Here is a 16,278-nt window from a genome sequence, read left to right on the forward strand (position 1 = left end):
CGTGCAGTACACCTTTATGTTTTTGACATGTTGACATATCTGTAAGCAGCGCAATGAAATTATTTTATATAATATTGACGGATGGGGGGCAGGGTTTATCTTACCGCCGGTAACCGCGTGGTTACCGGGCTTACCGCGGGGGTACGGTAATATAAATACTACGGTAACCTCCGTAAATTCAAATAAATTTAAAAAATAATTTAAATTTTTGATAAATTTTGTACGGTTTTTCACGGTTACCGCGGTTACCACGCGGTAACCGTGCTTACCACCGGGGCGCGGTAACTCCGGTCCCGGCGGTTTGGAAAACCCTGATGGGGGAGACCTGCACATCCATATTAGTAGGATGAGGGAACCGTAGGATGAGGGAACCGGCCCCTAGCCCCTTCATTAGATTTGCTTGATTAGTTACAGAGTTTGTAATATACATGTGTTTTCCTGCTCTAGCTTCTCTTCCATTTATGTCTGCATTTTTACATTTTATCGCTTCTTATGGAAAATTTGCTTTAAAAATCATATTAATCTTTTTCAAAATAGATAATAGTTAATTAATTATGCGCTAATGAGTTATTCTGTTTTGCGTGCAAAGATATAATGGAACATCTCCTACAGACCTTTTAATAATAAGAAACAACAAAGTAAATAAAAATTAGAATATCACACATAAGAAGGAAACCAATAAAACATGCAGATCATGCAAAAATGGGAAAAGGCATAAAGCATCAGCAAAAGAACTTAGAAGTTGCAGGTTTTAAAAAAGGTGAACAATCAACATGCAAAAAAAAAAAAGAATCGGTCGGAAAATATGCAAAGGAAAAAAAACATGTGGAAATTAAAATAAAACTAGAATCCGAGCTAAATATAAAGCATATCGGCAAAAGAAAAATAAAAGGTTTAAAACTCCAAAGTTTTTTTTTTTAAAAAAAAAAGAGGAACAAAAATGAGAACAATGTGCCGTGGAACGTAGCAGAATAACATGCTAATATTTTTGTTTAAAAAAATCAAATAAAGAAACAGGCAGGCATGGAACATGCATGGTCATGGCGATTGTGTTAACACTGGGTAGCTCAACGCAGAGACAGAGTAGACAGATATTGCAAACAAGCGCATGGTTGATGATCCACAACATACAAACTAGGATAATAAATCAAATTAAACAGATAATGAAATAATTATCCCTCAAAGTTCACTGTAAATTTAGCCTTCATGCCGTTCAGTCGTAGTAGTACCACATGTGCTCCCGTACAAGAACAGAAACACCAGCAAAATTTTGCTAAAACACCTAGGTTAACTTAGACTAGTTAGAAATTAGAAAGTACATAACACATACTAGCATCGTCATCAAACAAGTGAAAAAGTCATCTTGCATCTTTACACCTTTGGTCGGCCCTTTTTAAAGTCAGAAAAATCGACATATACTCAAGCACTGAAATACGAATCTAAATAGTTGCTGAAGGAAACCCGGTGTTGTCCTCTTTTCTTTTCCATGTATTTTTCTGTGTTCCTTTTGCCGAATGACATCTGCTTTTTCAATAATAGGACACTCATCTGGAAAGAACTGGCGCTGAATAGTATCCGCTCACTGGTGCAGAATACCCACGTTTAGTCAGCGATATAAATGGGAATGCAAAATAGGTCATAAAAACAGCAGCTTTAGGCCTAAGCCCACCTCAAACGATGGACCAGAATTTCTTCCTGCAAATCAAGACTTTCTCCGGCTTGCTTTCCTCATTTTCCAACATATGTGTGGTGACATCCCAAAGGAACCTTGGTGCAAGATCATTGATTCCTGACAGGATGGCATTCTCATCTCTAATAATGATAAAACCCTGTATGTTCATAATTTTGTCAGATCACGGATCTTCTCTATAAACTTTATTTGTGTAATTAACCATATCAAATTGAAAAACACAAAAGTTGATCCAACACAAGATAATGTCTGAATCGTGAATCTGTTAGCTTACAGTTCATAATAATATGAATGGCAAATCATTAGGTTAAGGATATACTATCATTGAATTTCATAACATGTTATCTTATTTCTCCAGATAAACTATTTATTCTGCAGTGACCACCAATCTGGTATTTTTGTCAGTAATTAGCTTGTGAGAATCATGGGACACAGTCCAATCCTTTTGTGGATAACTAAAAATGAAATGGAAAAATATTTATTAACTAGGCAAAGCGATAAAACACCAATCATTACGTTTGCACTGAAGTCAAGTTGTTCGTAAATATAGATATTCTGATAAGGCATTTCTACTCTATTTTATGATACATCAATAACGATAGGCCAAAACACTTGATGACTAGAGCTAGGATTTGCTGAGGAATATAGCATGCCAATGAGCATAACTTTTGTTCTAGCACAAATAGCACTAACAAATCGTTTCTGTGACCATAATAATATCTACGTTTGAAGTTTGACTCTGCAAGTAGAATATAAGGCATGTTTACCTCGGGGCGAATGATACGATCCATTTCTAGCATGATATCTTCCATTGAACAGTCTTCCTTCCGACTTTGGTAATGAGAAAAGATGTGGAAAGCATGCAGCAAATCATATGTCCTAGGATATGTTGAGAATGGCTCGCACCTGCAGCATAGATGGATTTAGTTCCATCACAAATAACGAAAAGAAAAGTTTATTTTTCCAGAAAAACAACCAACCAGTCATGGTAAGAACCGATTAACCCACGATCATAGATAACAGGCAATGTGTTGATCATTGTATGGGGTACTACATTCATAATCCAGACAGGATCATTGCTTAGTGCCACAGCAAATCCACCAATATTAGCATTCATGTCCATGACATTTCGGATGCTAGTCTTCTCAACACCAAGAAATGACCAATACATGCTAACCTGGTCCCTCCAGAACTTGTTATTCTTTGCGAACTTCTCTGGAGTAACTCCTATCAAGCATGTTTCAGAAAACAGGTTACATTCATGTATATGCCACTCAAGGCAAAAGTCAGATTTGATATTTGAGAGTAACTCCCATCAGATTTGCAAATATAGTACTCATAAAAGTTGAACTAATGACAATTATAAGCTTATATATAGTTGTTTAGAGAACTTCAAAATTGATGAATGCAAGACAGATTGGTATGCTTCATTAACAGCGCTTCCTAGTTCAAAATTGTAATGGATACGGAAACTATCCATTGATCCTTCAGAATCACCCAAATAATTAGGTAAGAGATAAAAAATATAGTAGATTTTATGTCACCCAACTTAGGCTGAAATAGCTTTAAGGACATAAAAATTTCCAAGGAACCAAAAGTCCAAAACAACCCCTAAATCATGAGCCTTAGTCTGGAAGGAGCACTCTATGTCACCAACAAATGGGTCAAGCCCCAAATGTCAATAACACTAACCTAAATGAATTTTGAATAGAATGCCTGTTTTGACCATTTTTAAGATTACGAAGATTGTTTGCCCATTTGAAACAAACAAAAAGTATGCTTCATTATGAAACTTGGCGCATTTGTCACATTTAAATGGAGCTTAAATGAGCTGACCTATCATCTCCAAACTCCTGGAATAAAATGATAGGCGGTCAGGTCTGGAAGGCAGTTTCTGCATATTTGACTGGTCCTTGTTCAATCTCACACAGTTCATCAATGGAATTTTCCATGAAGGTGAAGAATTATCATACGAGTCACAGATATTCAGTAGTTTCGTATCAGCATTTTTCTGTCGGCAGGATTGATCTTCAGGCTTGATCCATATGGCGGTCTGAACATGTTTAGCAATAAGCTTCCAGCACATTGATGTTGTTATATTCATTAACTTCTCCCAGATAACAGGAAAGTCCTTATCTTTTCTATAAGCTGGTGGAGCAGAGTATACAAAATATCCATTGGGCCGCAGAAGACGATCTACCTCTTTCAGCAATATTCCATCTGAAAATAAGTCATACAGCAAAATATGAATTATGCATTCAGATTAAAATTTTGAAACAAAGGATCATTGCATTTTAGGAAGAGCACCAATGTAGAACAGAGATTTTTAACTTGAGAGCAACTAATCTTTTAGATGAACTTGTTATAGCTGAATAGCACCAGCATAGTATAGCTGAATGTTCCCACAAAATCATGAATAGCACCAGCATAGTATAGCTGAATGTTCCCACAAAACTATGTTGCCCAATCAAAATCTCAGAGTCATAATAAGTCAAATGTGGCTGCATAGCTTGACATAAACAGTGTTTAAAGTTGTAAACCTTACCATTTTCATGCCAGTCAACACGACAACGGGAACAATGAACCATTTCAAACGCATTTTCAGGATAAGGTAATTGCTTGGTGGCCAACACAGAGATCATTGCACCAATCCCACGTTCTAGAGCAAACTGGATTTGATTCTCATGGCCATCTTTTGGAGCAAATGACATAGTATGAATGTCTAGGGGAAGAAGGTAAGCAGAAAAGCTCGCAACACCACATCCAACATCCAAAACTTGGACCACTCCTGCCGAGCGGAGATCACCAGTACTGTTTGTTGTCATATTCCCTAGCCTGTGTCAATCAGGTATAAAACTACCATGTCAAATTATATTTAAAAGATTAAAAAAAGGAGAGCATCAGCATTAAACTAATATACTAGGCTGTATGCTTCAAATACAATGGTTGCTCAAGAAGACATTATAATTGGACCAAACTTGATAATGCTCAGCACCAACTGCTAATCATCATATCCAACAAATATCATCTTAGGTTCTTACAAGCAATCAAGCATTGCATTGAAATCTACACTCACTACTGAACATGGGACAGAAAAAACGTTCTACTTCTACACAAGTCAGGACTCAGGATTACCTCTCTATGTACTCTGATGCACCATGCTTGAAGTGAGTACCACCTCCAGGAAACCACCAAAGCTTACCCTTCTCGTGCACCCAGTTCTGTCCTCCTTTTACCTCAGCAAGGCGTGAATGGTTGACGTTACTACGCCAAACATAGTCCCGACTTGTTGGCCATCTTATAGGTATCTTGTAGTCATTTGGTGGGGGCACCAAACAGAACAAGCGTTTCTCTTGTGGTGGGCAAATACTTTCAAGATCCTCATGCCTAGATCTATCCAGTTTCTTTAATTGGCTTATATAGGATGCATCGTGACAGGGAATATACTCGTTGTATTTCAAAGGACAAACATCAACTCCATAATCTGGAACTGAGATTGGTTTTGTTCGATAAGAAAGAGAGACTCTGTTTGTAAACTTTGGAGCACCTGCATATGAAAATCAAACAGATTTAATAATTTGGTATGGAAATAATATACAATAATACAAATTAAACAGTGAGCTTGGGTCCAGGTTATGTCCACTAAAATGTATATTGTACCATCAATACAAACTGCAGTGCAGAGAAAAAAGAGATCAGAGAAATTCATATCTAAGACATACAGAAATGTGTCAAGCTCTAAAAAATATAATGTCACAAATTATGAACTGAATAGGAGTGGTCTGCACTCTTTCGACTTTCTATACTGGCAGCTCATACATTTGATCAAATGTCTAACTGATTTGTTCCTTTTTTTTTTTCCTGAAAATGGTCAACTATTTGTCAAAACCATATTCTTTTCAGTGTCTAATACATGACATTATATCACCTGGTAACAAACGAATCAAGCAATCCTCCTTGCTAAACAAAAATAATCACCTTCCTACACTTATTCAAGAGCATCGAACATTTCTACAATTAGGAACCTAAAACCGCCAAAAAGTAGCTGCGCAAAGCTCCCAGAAAACGCAAAACCGCCGACGACGCCAATTCCCCCCACAAGAACTGAACTGAAGAATGCGAGGCAGCAGCGGATCGGGCGCCACCTCGCTGCGCTCCGAGATGGGTAAGACAAAGGGTACCTGGGGTTCTGGAAGGATCGGGCGATCGGGAGGCGGATGGGGGCAGTAAGAGCGCGGGGGCGGAGGGGGAGCGGAAGACGGTGCCGGCGTAGAAGGAGGCGGCGACGAGGGCTACGACCAGCAGCAGCAGCTGCACCGACCGCGGCTCCGCCGTCGCGGCCGCCGCCGACGTCGGCGGCCACCACCGCCCCATTCTTCCGCTGCCCCTCTCTCTCTCTACTGAGTCACTGACACTCTCCCCCCGCGGCAAAATGATCTACTGCTTGCTTTTTCTTTTCTTTTTTTTTATAGAGAGAGAGAGAGAGAGAGGGGGGGATGATCGATCCATTGCTTGGGGATTGGGACTTGAGTAGCTTTGACTCATGATCATTTCTTTTATACTCTCTTTTTTCTAAATGTTTGATACCGTTAGTTTTTTTAGCACATGTTTGATCATTCGTCTTATTCAAAAAATTTTGTGAAATATGTAAAACTATATGTATATATAAAAGTATATTTAACAATAAATCAAATGATAGAAAAAGAATTAATAATTACTTTTTTTTAATAAGACGAATGGTCAAACATGTTTAAAAAAGTCAACAGCGTTAAATATTAAGAAACTGAGAGAGTATTTATCTTGCTTATACATTTTTCATCCCTTTTGTTTACTAGGCAGTGAGGACGGATACTTATTAAATATATACTGAAAGTCTGTAATATAAATAAATAATGTTATTAAGTTTATATTAAATCGTGTAACTCCCTCGGTCCCTCTTAAACCTAACTCTTGTATAAATAAATTAAGTTTTCATGTCCACTGTCACTACCATCTTAGTGTCATGGATGGAGATAAATAAAGCACAAATCTTAAGGAGATGCCAGGAAATAGAAAAGAAAAATCACAACAATGATATTGATATGTTTTCCGATTGCACAAAAACAATTGCATTATGCATTACACGGAAATTTCTTTAAAGAACCCAAATTGGACTCTGGAATCTCTGGGAGTTCTCACATGAGTAGGTAAAATTCCTTCATTTCGGGTGAGTTAAACACCAAAGATCATACATACAACTGGCAAGTGATCAGCGTGCCGCGCATGCAAAATTCCCATGCTTGTAGTCAAGCAGGCAGATGGAAACAACAGGACTAATAGATGTACAATGATCAATCATATCACACACTTCAGAACATAATAGGAGCTAGGAGAAAGAGAGTCTGTACTTTGAACACCTTTATTTCCATAAAAAAAACAAATGCAAATGCTATTTCATTTGTATAAACTATTCCAAAGCTCAATCGATCTCTCAAGTAACCAATGCCTACATGATGATGATACAAACATATGTGATGCTGGGTTGAACTGAACACAAGTTTAGCCCTTGGCCTGAGACAATGCAGATCCAATCTGAAGCATGAGAGGGTACACAGGGCTGAACTCCTTATCTCCGCGAGACCTGACCTTCATCTCGTAGTCATCCAAGGTTGCTTTCACGCCCTTCCAGATCTGATCCTCGCCCTGGGAATCGAGCCAGAGAGAATACTGCAGCGGCGTGAGCTTGTTACGCTGCAATGGAGACTGTAACTCGTCAGGTCCTCGAGAATATAGGTGGTGGAGGATCACACTAGGGGGCAGGTCTTGAAGGAGTGGAGACTTCTCAAGCTGAGACGTCTCCAGGAATAGGACAGGCCGGAATGCACGCAATGCCCGGTATGGTGCGCCCAGCTGCTCCACTGGAAACAGATTCTGGCCGACTGCTAGCTCCAGCTCGGCCATGTCCCTTGTCATTCTCAGCTTCCCGGCTTCAGAGAGTGGCCTTACTAGAGAGGCGTGCCTTATGAACAATATGAGGACCCTTGAGGCCATACTTCTAACCATTATGGTACAGATGGTCTCTGAGCGGGATGATGATGAAGGTAGAAGCTTTGACAAGAACTCGCTGCGGAAGTGGACGGCACACTTCTGCAGTTCCTCCATGTAAGCTGAAGCATTGTTATCCATTGTTGCGTCCATTCCATGAGTTCCAAAGTCCTGCTCGTGCATTTTCAGAATGCATGATCCGAGACGATCAAACATTTCTTTGAATAGAGGGCTCACTGAATCACACGCGACTGTATAAATGGCCTCAAGGGATTTGGAAAGTTTTTCAGAGGTAACATTTGGAAGTGTTGACACAATGCTTGAAATACGTGTGTGAACATCCTGGAGGTGAAGACATAGAGCAAAGTTTTTTAGTTGAGCTGGAGTCACTGTGCCAGTAACTTGTCGGGCTTCAGTGCCAGTAGAGATCTGCATTGAAGCAAAATATACATCAGCGCCTAGCAGATGCATACAAAAACCAAGACAATGCCTGCAACCAACTTATGGTCATTTTGCAGTTGTGCACTGCACGACAAGTGTATAAATGAACCCGTGCAGTGCGCGCACATACAAATAAGCAAGTACATCACATAGGACGAATGGTGCAAATAGTACTCAGTCAGTAAAACAACCAACAGCAAAGCAAACAATATAATTAGATGGTGCGTGCATTTTTGCTCTCCAGCAAAGGCACATTGATCCAACTGTTCTATGCTGTAGATTTTAGAACGGCTTAAACCAACGAATGCTGTCATGTTTCATGATCTGCTATTCTGCTTGAGACGTCAGTTGCATTTTCTCATGCAGCAGGATTCATGCAGCAGTGCACTATAGGACATCATTTTTCTCATGATGCAAGTTCTATGCTGTACTCTCTTTACTTCAAATTTTAGACAGAAGTTGAGAACACAAATTTTAGTTCACCAAACCAACATGATATCACTATTTTCTTGGAAGCAACCAGCAGTCCCCACAAGTACACATTCACTGGGTTCTAAGATCTCTCTGACTTCACTCTGCGACCCCCAATAACCACAAAACTTAACAAAAACTTCCAAAGTTTTATTCATCTCAGTGAAAAGCTTGACTTATATAACTAGAGGAGCTCCTAAGGACAGAAGAACACAGGCACCTCCATGAACAGAGAGCACCGAGCAGTGCATATTAAACATAGGTTGAGGTCTGTGAGGTGACTCATTAGCTTCACAAACTCAGTCAAGAAAAGAGAACGACCCAATGCACAATAAGGACCTACAGATAGAGCTACAACCATCTGCTAGAAAAAAATCTTAAGTTTTTTTACAGAAAATAATCTACAAAACAGTCAGTGAAACAGGTCATGACAGGACTTGACATAAAAATAACATATACAAGTTTCCAATCAAAATCATCAGAACTTAGTAGTAGATTTACCAAGCCATGAGAATCACATATGCTAATATTTACATGACAAACTGAGAAAGCATACAAAACCCCTAGGAAAAATTAGAAATAAATAACTTCATTATAAAGTAACAGGTGAATACCTGATATTCAGCTCTTTGTGCTAAGAGAAGCAAAACTTTTCCAATTTCTTGTAGAACACGAGCAAGCAAATGCCCATGAGTTCTCACAACTTCAACTTCCTCTTGGATGCGAGAAATTAACCTTGATATTTGGTCTTTTGAAGGTATACCACGGCCTGACATGGGAAATATGCTATTGATATAATCAGAGAGGCGACTATGACAAAGAGCCAGAAAGGCTGTCTGGAATATCTCAATGGCTGCAGTCATGTGGTTTTTTCCTTCAGGGGTAAGAGCTGGAAGGGTGCCTTTTACATCAGTGTCTCTTAAAATCCTCTCGAGAAGGTTCTCAATCATTGAAAACAATCTTGGGTATCCAAGAGTAAAAATTTCCTTCACAAAGCTTGATGCTGTAAAGGCAGATTTCAGTTGACTTGCAAAGGCCTTAACAATCGCATCCCATACTCTCTCTGTTAACAGAGGCTCACCCTCCTGCAATTTTTCTCATTGTCAGTGAGGCAAGAAACAGGAATTGGAATGCATGGTGAGCATGTCAATGCTAAATTTCTAAAAAAAAGGTGAGCAATATCAAGATATTGGCACACAAGTATAAACAATTGACAGGTAAATATTAGAACAAGGAAAATTTAGCACTCGATTGTACAGACCACGGAACATCCACACATAAATTTCACAGAACAGGAGGCTATAGGAGATAGAAAGGACTATATGTGTTTACTAGTTAGTAATAACTCAATATATGTTGCAACACTGAGCATCATGAATAGATAGTTCATATTACTTTCCAACTGACATCTTAAACATAATTCATTATTCTAGAACTGATACATTACACCTAATCCAAGGCATGCACTTATCTCTACTATCAACTACATGAAAATGATATATCATAAGATTCAATTTAGGTTGACAAATTACATTGTGATATATCGTGCAACCCTGCCAAAATAAGTGTAAACAATATAGGATCAATAACTAAACATGTAGACTTAGATACAATTTGTTCCCTACAAAATAGTTACAGGTATATCGATGTGAATTATTCTGCCTAACATCTCTTGGCTGCCAACATATCTCACTCACAGACGAACATCATATTGTCAACAAAATCTTCATATAGTGTCTGTTCAATGTTTACCAACTTTAACACATCTTAAATTATGAATTTCATTTCGATTAATTTGCAGCAATTGGATTAGCCCATTGATCAGGTCTCACCTGCCAAACCTCCTCGAGGAACAGCATTTGTGTGAATGGAACACGTTTCTTGGTGAGCACAGTCTGCAGCTGCCATGCGGCCGTGACCGACCGATGCAGCTCCTCCATGCACTGCCTCATCCTATCCCACAGTGCCTCCGCTGCCTTCTTACTGCCGCCAATCTGCGGCGTGCCACTCCTCTGCACCCCTCCAGGGCCGCCTCCACCCCCTGCAGCCATTGATATCGCCTTCATGTCCAGTGCCACAGCCACACTCTTCGCGCCTGCCGCCTTGTACTTCGACACGAGCCCTTCCACCGCCGGCTTCAGTTCTCCGAGATTATAGTACACCTGCAGCCCGCACCAGACGTCGTTCTGGTTGGACTCAGCGATGCCGCGATCGATCACAGCGCTGGCCTCCGATCGGAGCTTAGAGGCAGCCGCATCGACCTTGCGCATCTCCTCGTCGACGGCATTGATGCCGGCGAGGTTCTTCTCCTCGTAGAGGAGGCGGATCTCGCGGTGGAGCTCGGCCTGGCGGGCGAGGTCGGGGGGCGGCGTGGAGGTGAGGAGGCGGGAGGAGAGGCGGACGAGGCGGTGGGAGTGGAGCAGGAGGTCGGCGGTGGAGAGGAGGGTGGAGAGGGAGGAGGAGGAGTGCGCGAGGTGTGCGCGCGGCGCGGAGAGATGGGAGGAGAGGAGCGAGAGGTGGGAGGAGAGGAGGTGGAGGTGGGAGGGGAGGGAGGAGAGCGAGGCGGAGGCGGAGCGGAGGGAGAGGAGGTGGGAGAGGAGGAGCGGGTGGCGGCGGAGCACCTCGGCGCGGAGGTGGCGGCGGAGGAGGCGGATGGCCTCCTGCAGCTGCTCGGCGCGGGAGGCGGCGAGGCCCGAGGAGAGCGCGGCGGAGGAGAAGTCGGAGGGGGAGAAGGACGGGGAGAGGAAGGCGGAGAGGACCGGGTCCGAGGCGAAGGCGTCGAGCGGGGAGGCGGGATCGGGGGCGGAGGAAGAGGTCGTCGGGGACGGCGGCGACGGGAATGAGGAGGAGGCGGCGGCGATGAGGTCCTTGGAGGTCGGCGAGAGGAGCAGCCGCGGAGTCGCTGGCGCGGCCATGGCGCGCGCGGTGGCCGCCGGCGACCGCGGGTGGTGGTGGATCTGAGAAGCGGTGGGAGAGACGGAGGAGAGATCTGAGTGAGGAAACCACTCATCGGAGTCTCTCGGACTCCGCTGTTTGTTTCGTCGTTTGGATTTCGCAGGAAGGAATGGGCCAAAATTTTCAGGCCCAAACAAGTAAATATGATGGTATCATGGCCCGGAGTGCGAGCCCTTGCTGGGCTGGAAAATTAGTTTAATTTATAGGCCCATCCACAAGATGGGCCGTCATTGCGGGCCCCCAATTTGTTGGATGAGAGTGAGCCGGGCCAGATCCTGGCCGTCTGTTCCGATCCGACGGCCTGGAGTAGCGGTTGCGGAGATTCCGGTGCTCGTGTTCTGCTCGGTCGCCTCCGCTCTCCGCTCCGGCGGCGGCGGCGGCGGCGAAAACCCGGTGCCGGCCGCCGCACGCCGGCAGCCATGCTCTCTCCTACAACGGCCGTACGCGTTCTGGAGCCAAATCTCATCGGAGCGGAGGAAGCCGGATCTCCGCGGTCGGCGCAAGTCACGGCACGGCACGGCAGCCATGGCTCCACAGCCTCCACCTGCAACTGTAAGATTTACTTTACTTTTCTGACCCTGCTAGTAGCTTAGAGCATTCTAGAGGTAAAGTTTGTCTTCCTCTCTTTTTTGTTTTTTTATGGGTGGTGGTGGTGGTGGGTGTATGCGTGGATCGGTCTAGCAATATTGAATTCCTGATTGAAGCTTTGGATCGATTCCACAATGGACATCTTTTCCGATAGAGAATGATAACCCTATGTATGCACCGCGGTGATAACAACTGCTGTTAAGGGTGTTACTTTTTATTATTTATTTATTTATTTCCTTTTTGAAAAGAAGATCCATATTAGTGTTTTCGTCGCAATAATGCGTGTTATACTTTAGCTTGCTTTTTCCCCTCCATTCTTGATGCAAAGATGCGCGAGCCTTTGCCACATTCTCTAATAAAGTAATATATGTGTGTCATACTGCCATTTTTTATAGAGTAAAATATTGGTGTTGTTTAGTTGAAAGATGAAACTACCTCGAAGTTTCATCGTATTGCTGCTAAGGAGATGTTTCAGTGGAGGGGGATTCTGCTATCACTGGGTTCATGCAATGATTTATAATTCCAGCGAATGGTCATTTCTGTTTTTGCATAAACCCAACGAACATTCTCTGTGATTGCAGCATAAACCCAACGTCCACTGGGGCTTTGATATACATGACTTCCAATGTATCTCATGATTGATTCTGTGTTGCATTGACATTTACTGTTTTACGTTTTGCAGTTTTAACTGAAAACTGCAATGCTATCGATTCTTTGGGGGTACATGAGTTTTAGTATATAAGTTCTGTTCGTGACCAATTTGGGATATAAAGCACATATTCAGACCAATTTTGGATCTATGGGTACATTTTAAAATATGACATGATTATTTGAAATTCAAAAGGTGTCACCTAGCATGATGGATGCAATCCATTTTTCTCGTACTCCTTTAAGAATCAACTTATTGTTGTCCTCCCTCAATATATTTGTGTCCCACTTACAGCAACCTGTTATGTATTGTATCTTTCCTCCTCCTTAAGATTCTAAATACTAGACCTTCTGCTGATTCTCCACTGTCTTCCCATCTTGCCCATATTCCTTTGAACTCTAAGCTTGGAGCCATGGCTGAGCTACTCTCAGCTCTTCTACCTGCCCTCCTGAAAAAAGCTAGCGAATCACTCTCCACAGAGTTTAGCTTCATCGGGGGTATTGAACACCGGCGTTCGGAGCTGTGTACCTTGCTGCTTGCCGTCAACCAAGTGATATATGATGCTGAGGAGCAGGCATCCAAGAAGCCTGCTGTGAAGTCCTGGATCACCAAGCTGAAGCTGGCTGCCTGTGATGCTGATGATGCCCTCGATGAGCTGCACTACGAGGCGCTTCGCTGCGAGGCGCTCCGTCGTGGGCATAAAATCAATAGTGCCGTAAGGGCTTTCTTTTCTTCTCATTATAATCCTTTACTGTTCAAGTATAGGATAGGAAAGAGACTCCAGCAGATAGTCGAACAGATCAATGAGCTTGTTTTGCAAATGAATCGATTTGGGTTCCTAAATTGCCCCATGCCAGTGGATGAGAGGATGCAGACCTATTCCTACGTTGACGAGCAGGAAGTTATTGGAAGGGAGAAAGAAAGAGGTCAAATCGTCCATATGCTTCTAAGTGCCAGGAGTGACGAATTGCTAATACTTCCTATTGTTGGGATAGGAGGACTGGGCAAGACAACTCTTGCGCAGCTGGTCTTCAATGACGTGAAAGTGAAAGCACATTTTCAAAAGCATATGTGGGTTTGTGTGTCAGAGAACTTCAATGTTCCTGTTATTGTCAAGGGGATAATTGACACCGCAATTGGGAATGATTGTGGACTGAAGAGTGATAACCTGGAATTGCTACAGCAACGTCTCCGGGAAGTTTTGAGCCAAAAGAGGTACCTCCTTGTACTAGATGATGTTTGGAATGAAGATGAACAAAAATGGGAGGCTCTAAGAACATTGCTTTGTTCCTGTAGAATGGGAAGTGCGGTGGTTGTCACTACCCGAAATTCGAATGTTGCGTCAGTTATGGGGACAGTTCCTCCATTGGCCCTAGAACAACTTAGCCAAGAAGATTCTTGGACTCTATTCTGTGAAAGAGCGTTCCGTACAGGTGTGGCCAAGTCTTGTGAGTTTGTCGAGATTGGTACAAAAATTGTTCAAAAATGTTCTGGAGTCCCATTAGCAATAAATAGTATGGGAGGCCTGCTGAGTAGAAAACATAATGTAAGGGATTGGCTGGCGATCCTTCAAAACAATACTTGGGAGGAAAATAACATACTGACAGTCCTATCATTGAGCTACAAACATCTACCTTCTTTTATGAAACAGTGCTTTGCTTTTTGTGCTGTATTCCCAAAGGACTACGAGATTGATAAGGATGATCTAATACATCTTTGGATATCAAATGGATTCATTCCATCTAAAGAGACCTCGGACATAGAAGAAACTGGGAACAAGGTTTTTCTGGAGCTTCTTTGGAGATCATTTTTCCAAAATGCGAAGCAAACTCGGTCCCGCAAGGAAGAGTACATATATGGGTACAAAGATGTAACTACATGCAAAATTCATGATCTTATGCATGATCTTGCAGTTTCTATAAGCAGGGATGAGTGCTATACTTTGCAAAATCTTGTTGAAATAAATAAAATGCCGAAGAATGTCCATCATCTAGTTTTCCCACATCCACACAAGATTGGTTTCGTGATGCAGCGTTGTCCAATTATCCGAAGTCTATTTAGTTTATGTAAGAATCATATGAATTCTATGAAGGACGTCAGATTCATGGTGTCCCCTTGTAGAGTGCTTGGGCTTCATATCTGTGACAATGAAAGATTCTCAGTTGAACCAGCATATATGAAGCACTTGCGGTATCTTGATTTATCCTATAGCGACATAAAAACACTCCCTGAAGCGGTCAGTGCACTGTACAATTTACAAATACTAATGCTCAATAGATGCAGGGGCCTGACTCACCTGCCTGACGGCATGAAATTTATGATCAGCCTTCGCCATGTATACCTTGATGGTTGTTCTAGTCTACAAAGGATGCCGCCGGGTCTAGGGCAGCTCAGCAGTTTACGAACATTGACAATGTATATGGTTGGTAATGAATCTGATCGTAGACTTCAAGAACTCAAGGACTTAGAACTTGGGGGCAAGCTACAACTACATAATTTGCTGAAGGTAACAAATCCGTTACAAGCAAAAGAAGCCAACCTTGAGAATAAGAAAAATCTTCAGCAACTAGCACTTTGTTGGGACTCACGAAATTTCACCTGTTCACATTGTCATTCTGCAGATGAATATTTGCAATTATGCCGTCCTGAAGAAGTGCTGGATGCTCTTAGGCCTCCCTACGGATTAAAAGTTCTAAAGCTAAGGCAATATATGGGCACCGACTTTCCAATGTGGATGGAAGATGGTGTGACACTGCAAAATATTGTTAAACTCAGTTTGAGAGGCTCTGTAATGTGTGTCAAACTCCCACCAGTGTGGCAGCTTCCCTTTCTTGAAGTTCTCCGTCTCAAACGAATGGAGAGGTTGAAATACTTGTGTTACAGGTACCCCACTGATGAAGAATATGGCAACCAATTAGTGGTATTTCAAAAATTAAAATTATTGTCACTAGAATGGATGGAATCCTTAGAGAACTGGCATGAATATGACACTCAACAAGTGACATCAGTTACTTTTCCAAAGTTGGACGCCATGGAAATTATAGACTGCCCAAAACTGACACAACTGCCTAATGTTCCGATTCTTAAGTCTTTAAGTTTGACAGGAAACAAAGTACTGCTGGGGTTAGTGTCAGGTATTAGTAATCTATCATATCTGTATCTCTGTGCAAATCAAGGGAGTTCACGGAGGGTAAGAACACTATACTATATCTATAAAGGAGAACGTGAAGGAAACACTGACACAAAGGAGCATATTTTGCCCGATCACTTGTTGTCATGGGGTTCACTCACTAAACTACACCTACAAGGATTCAATACACCAGCACCAGAAAATGTGAAGAGTAGAAGTGGTCACATGATGTCTGTTCAAGACTTAGTCCTGTCTTCTTGTGATTGCTTCATCCAACATGAAGGATTACAGTCACCACTATGGTTCTGGAAATCATTTGGATGCCTACAA

At 42.1% G+C, this 16,278-nt stretch overlaps 3 protein-coding genes across 3 annotated transcripts; 1 reads left to right on the forward strand and 2 right to left on the reverse strand.

Annotated features, from left to right (window-relative positions):
* Positions 1–1,036: 1,036 nt before the first annotated feature.
* On the reverse strand, positions 1,037–6,136 carry LOC127774526 (probable methyltransferase PMT7). Its single transcript, XM_052300787.1, has 8 exons — positions 5,872–6,136; positions 4,826–5,237; positions 4,236–4,525; positions 3,527–3,910; positions 2,671–2,917; positions 2,458–2,596; positions 1,670–1,829; positions 1,037–1,582 (listed from the first exon to the last, which is right to left on the reverse strand). The coding sequence occupies exons 1-7, from the start codon at positions 6,062–6,064 to the stop codon at positions 1,671–1,673; spliced, it is 1,824 nt and encodes a 607-aa protein (XP_052156747.1). The 5' UTR covers positions 6,065–6,136; the 3' UTR covers positions 1,037–1,582; position 1,670.
* A 646-nt stretch (positions 6,137–6,782) lies between these two features.
* Positions 6,783–11,641, reverse strand: LOC127774419 (conserved oligomeric Golgi complex subunit 5). The gene is made up of 3 exons (XM_052300661.1): positions 10,459–11,641; positions 9,241–9,711; positions 6,783–8,143 (listed from the first exon to the last, which is right to left on the reverse strand). The coding sequence occupies exons 1-3, from the start codon at positions 11,539–11,541 to the stop codon at positions 7,229–7,231; spliced, it is 2,469 nt and encodes an 822-aa protein (XP_052156621.1). The 5' UTR covers positions 11,542–11,641; the 3' UTR covers positions 6,783–7,228.
* Positions 11,642–11,833: 192 nt separating this feature from the next.
* On the forward strand, positions 11,834–15,630 carry LOC127774213 (putative disease resistance protein RGA3). The gene is made up of 3 exons (XM_052300477.1): positions 11,834–12,133; positions 13,222–15,324; positions 15,440–15,630. The coding sequence occupies exons 1-3, from the start codon at positions 11,834–11,836 to the stop codon at positions 15,503–15,505; spliced, it is 2,469 nt and encodes an 822-aa protein (XP_052156437.1). The 3' UTR covers positions 15,506–15,630.
* Positions 15,631–16,278: the final 648 nt, after the last annotated feature.

Source organism: Oryza glaberrima, chromosome 5 (genome assembly GCF_000147395.1).
Source record: "Oryza glaberrima chromosome 5, OglaRS2, whole genome shotgun sequence".
NCBI classification, from domain to species: Eukaryota; Viridiplantae; Streptophyta; class Magnoliopsida; order Poales; family Poaceae; genus Oryza; species Oryza glaberrima.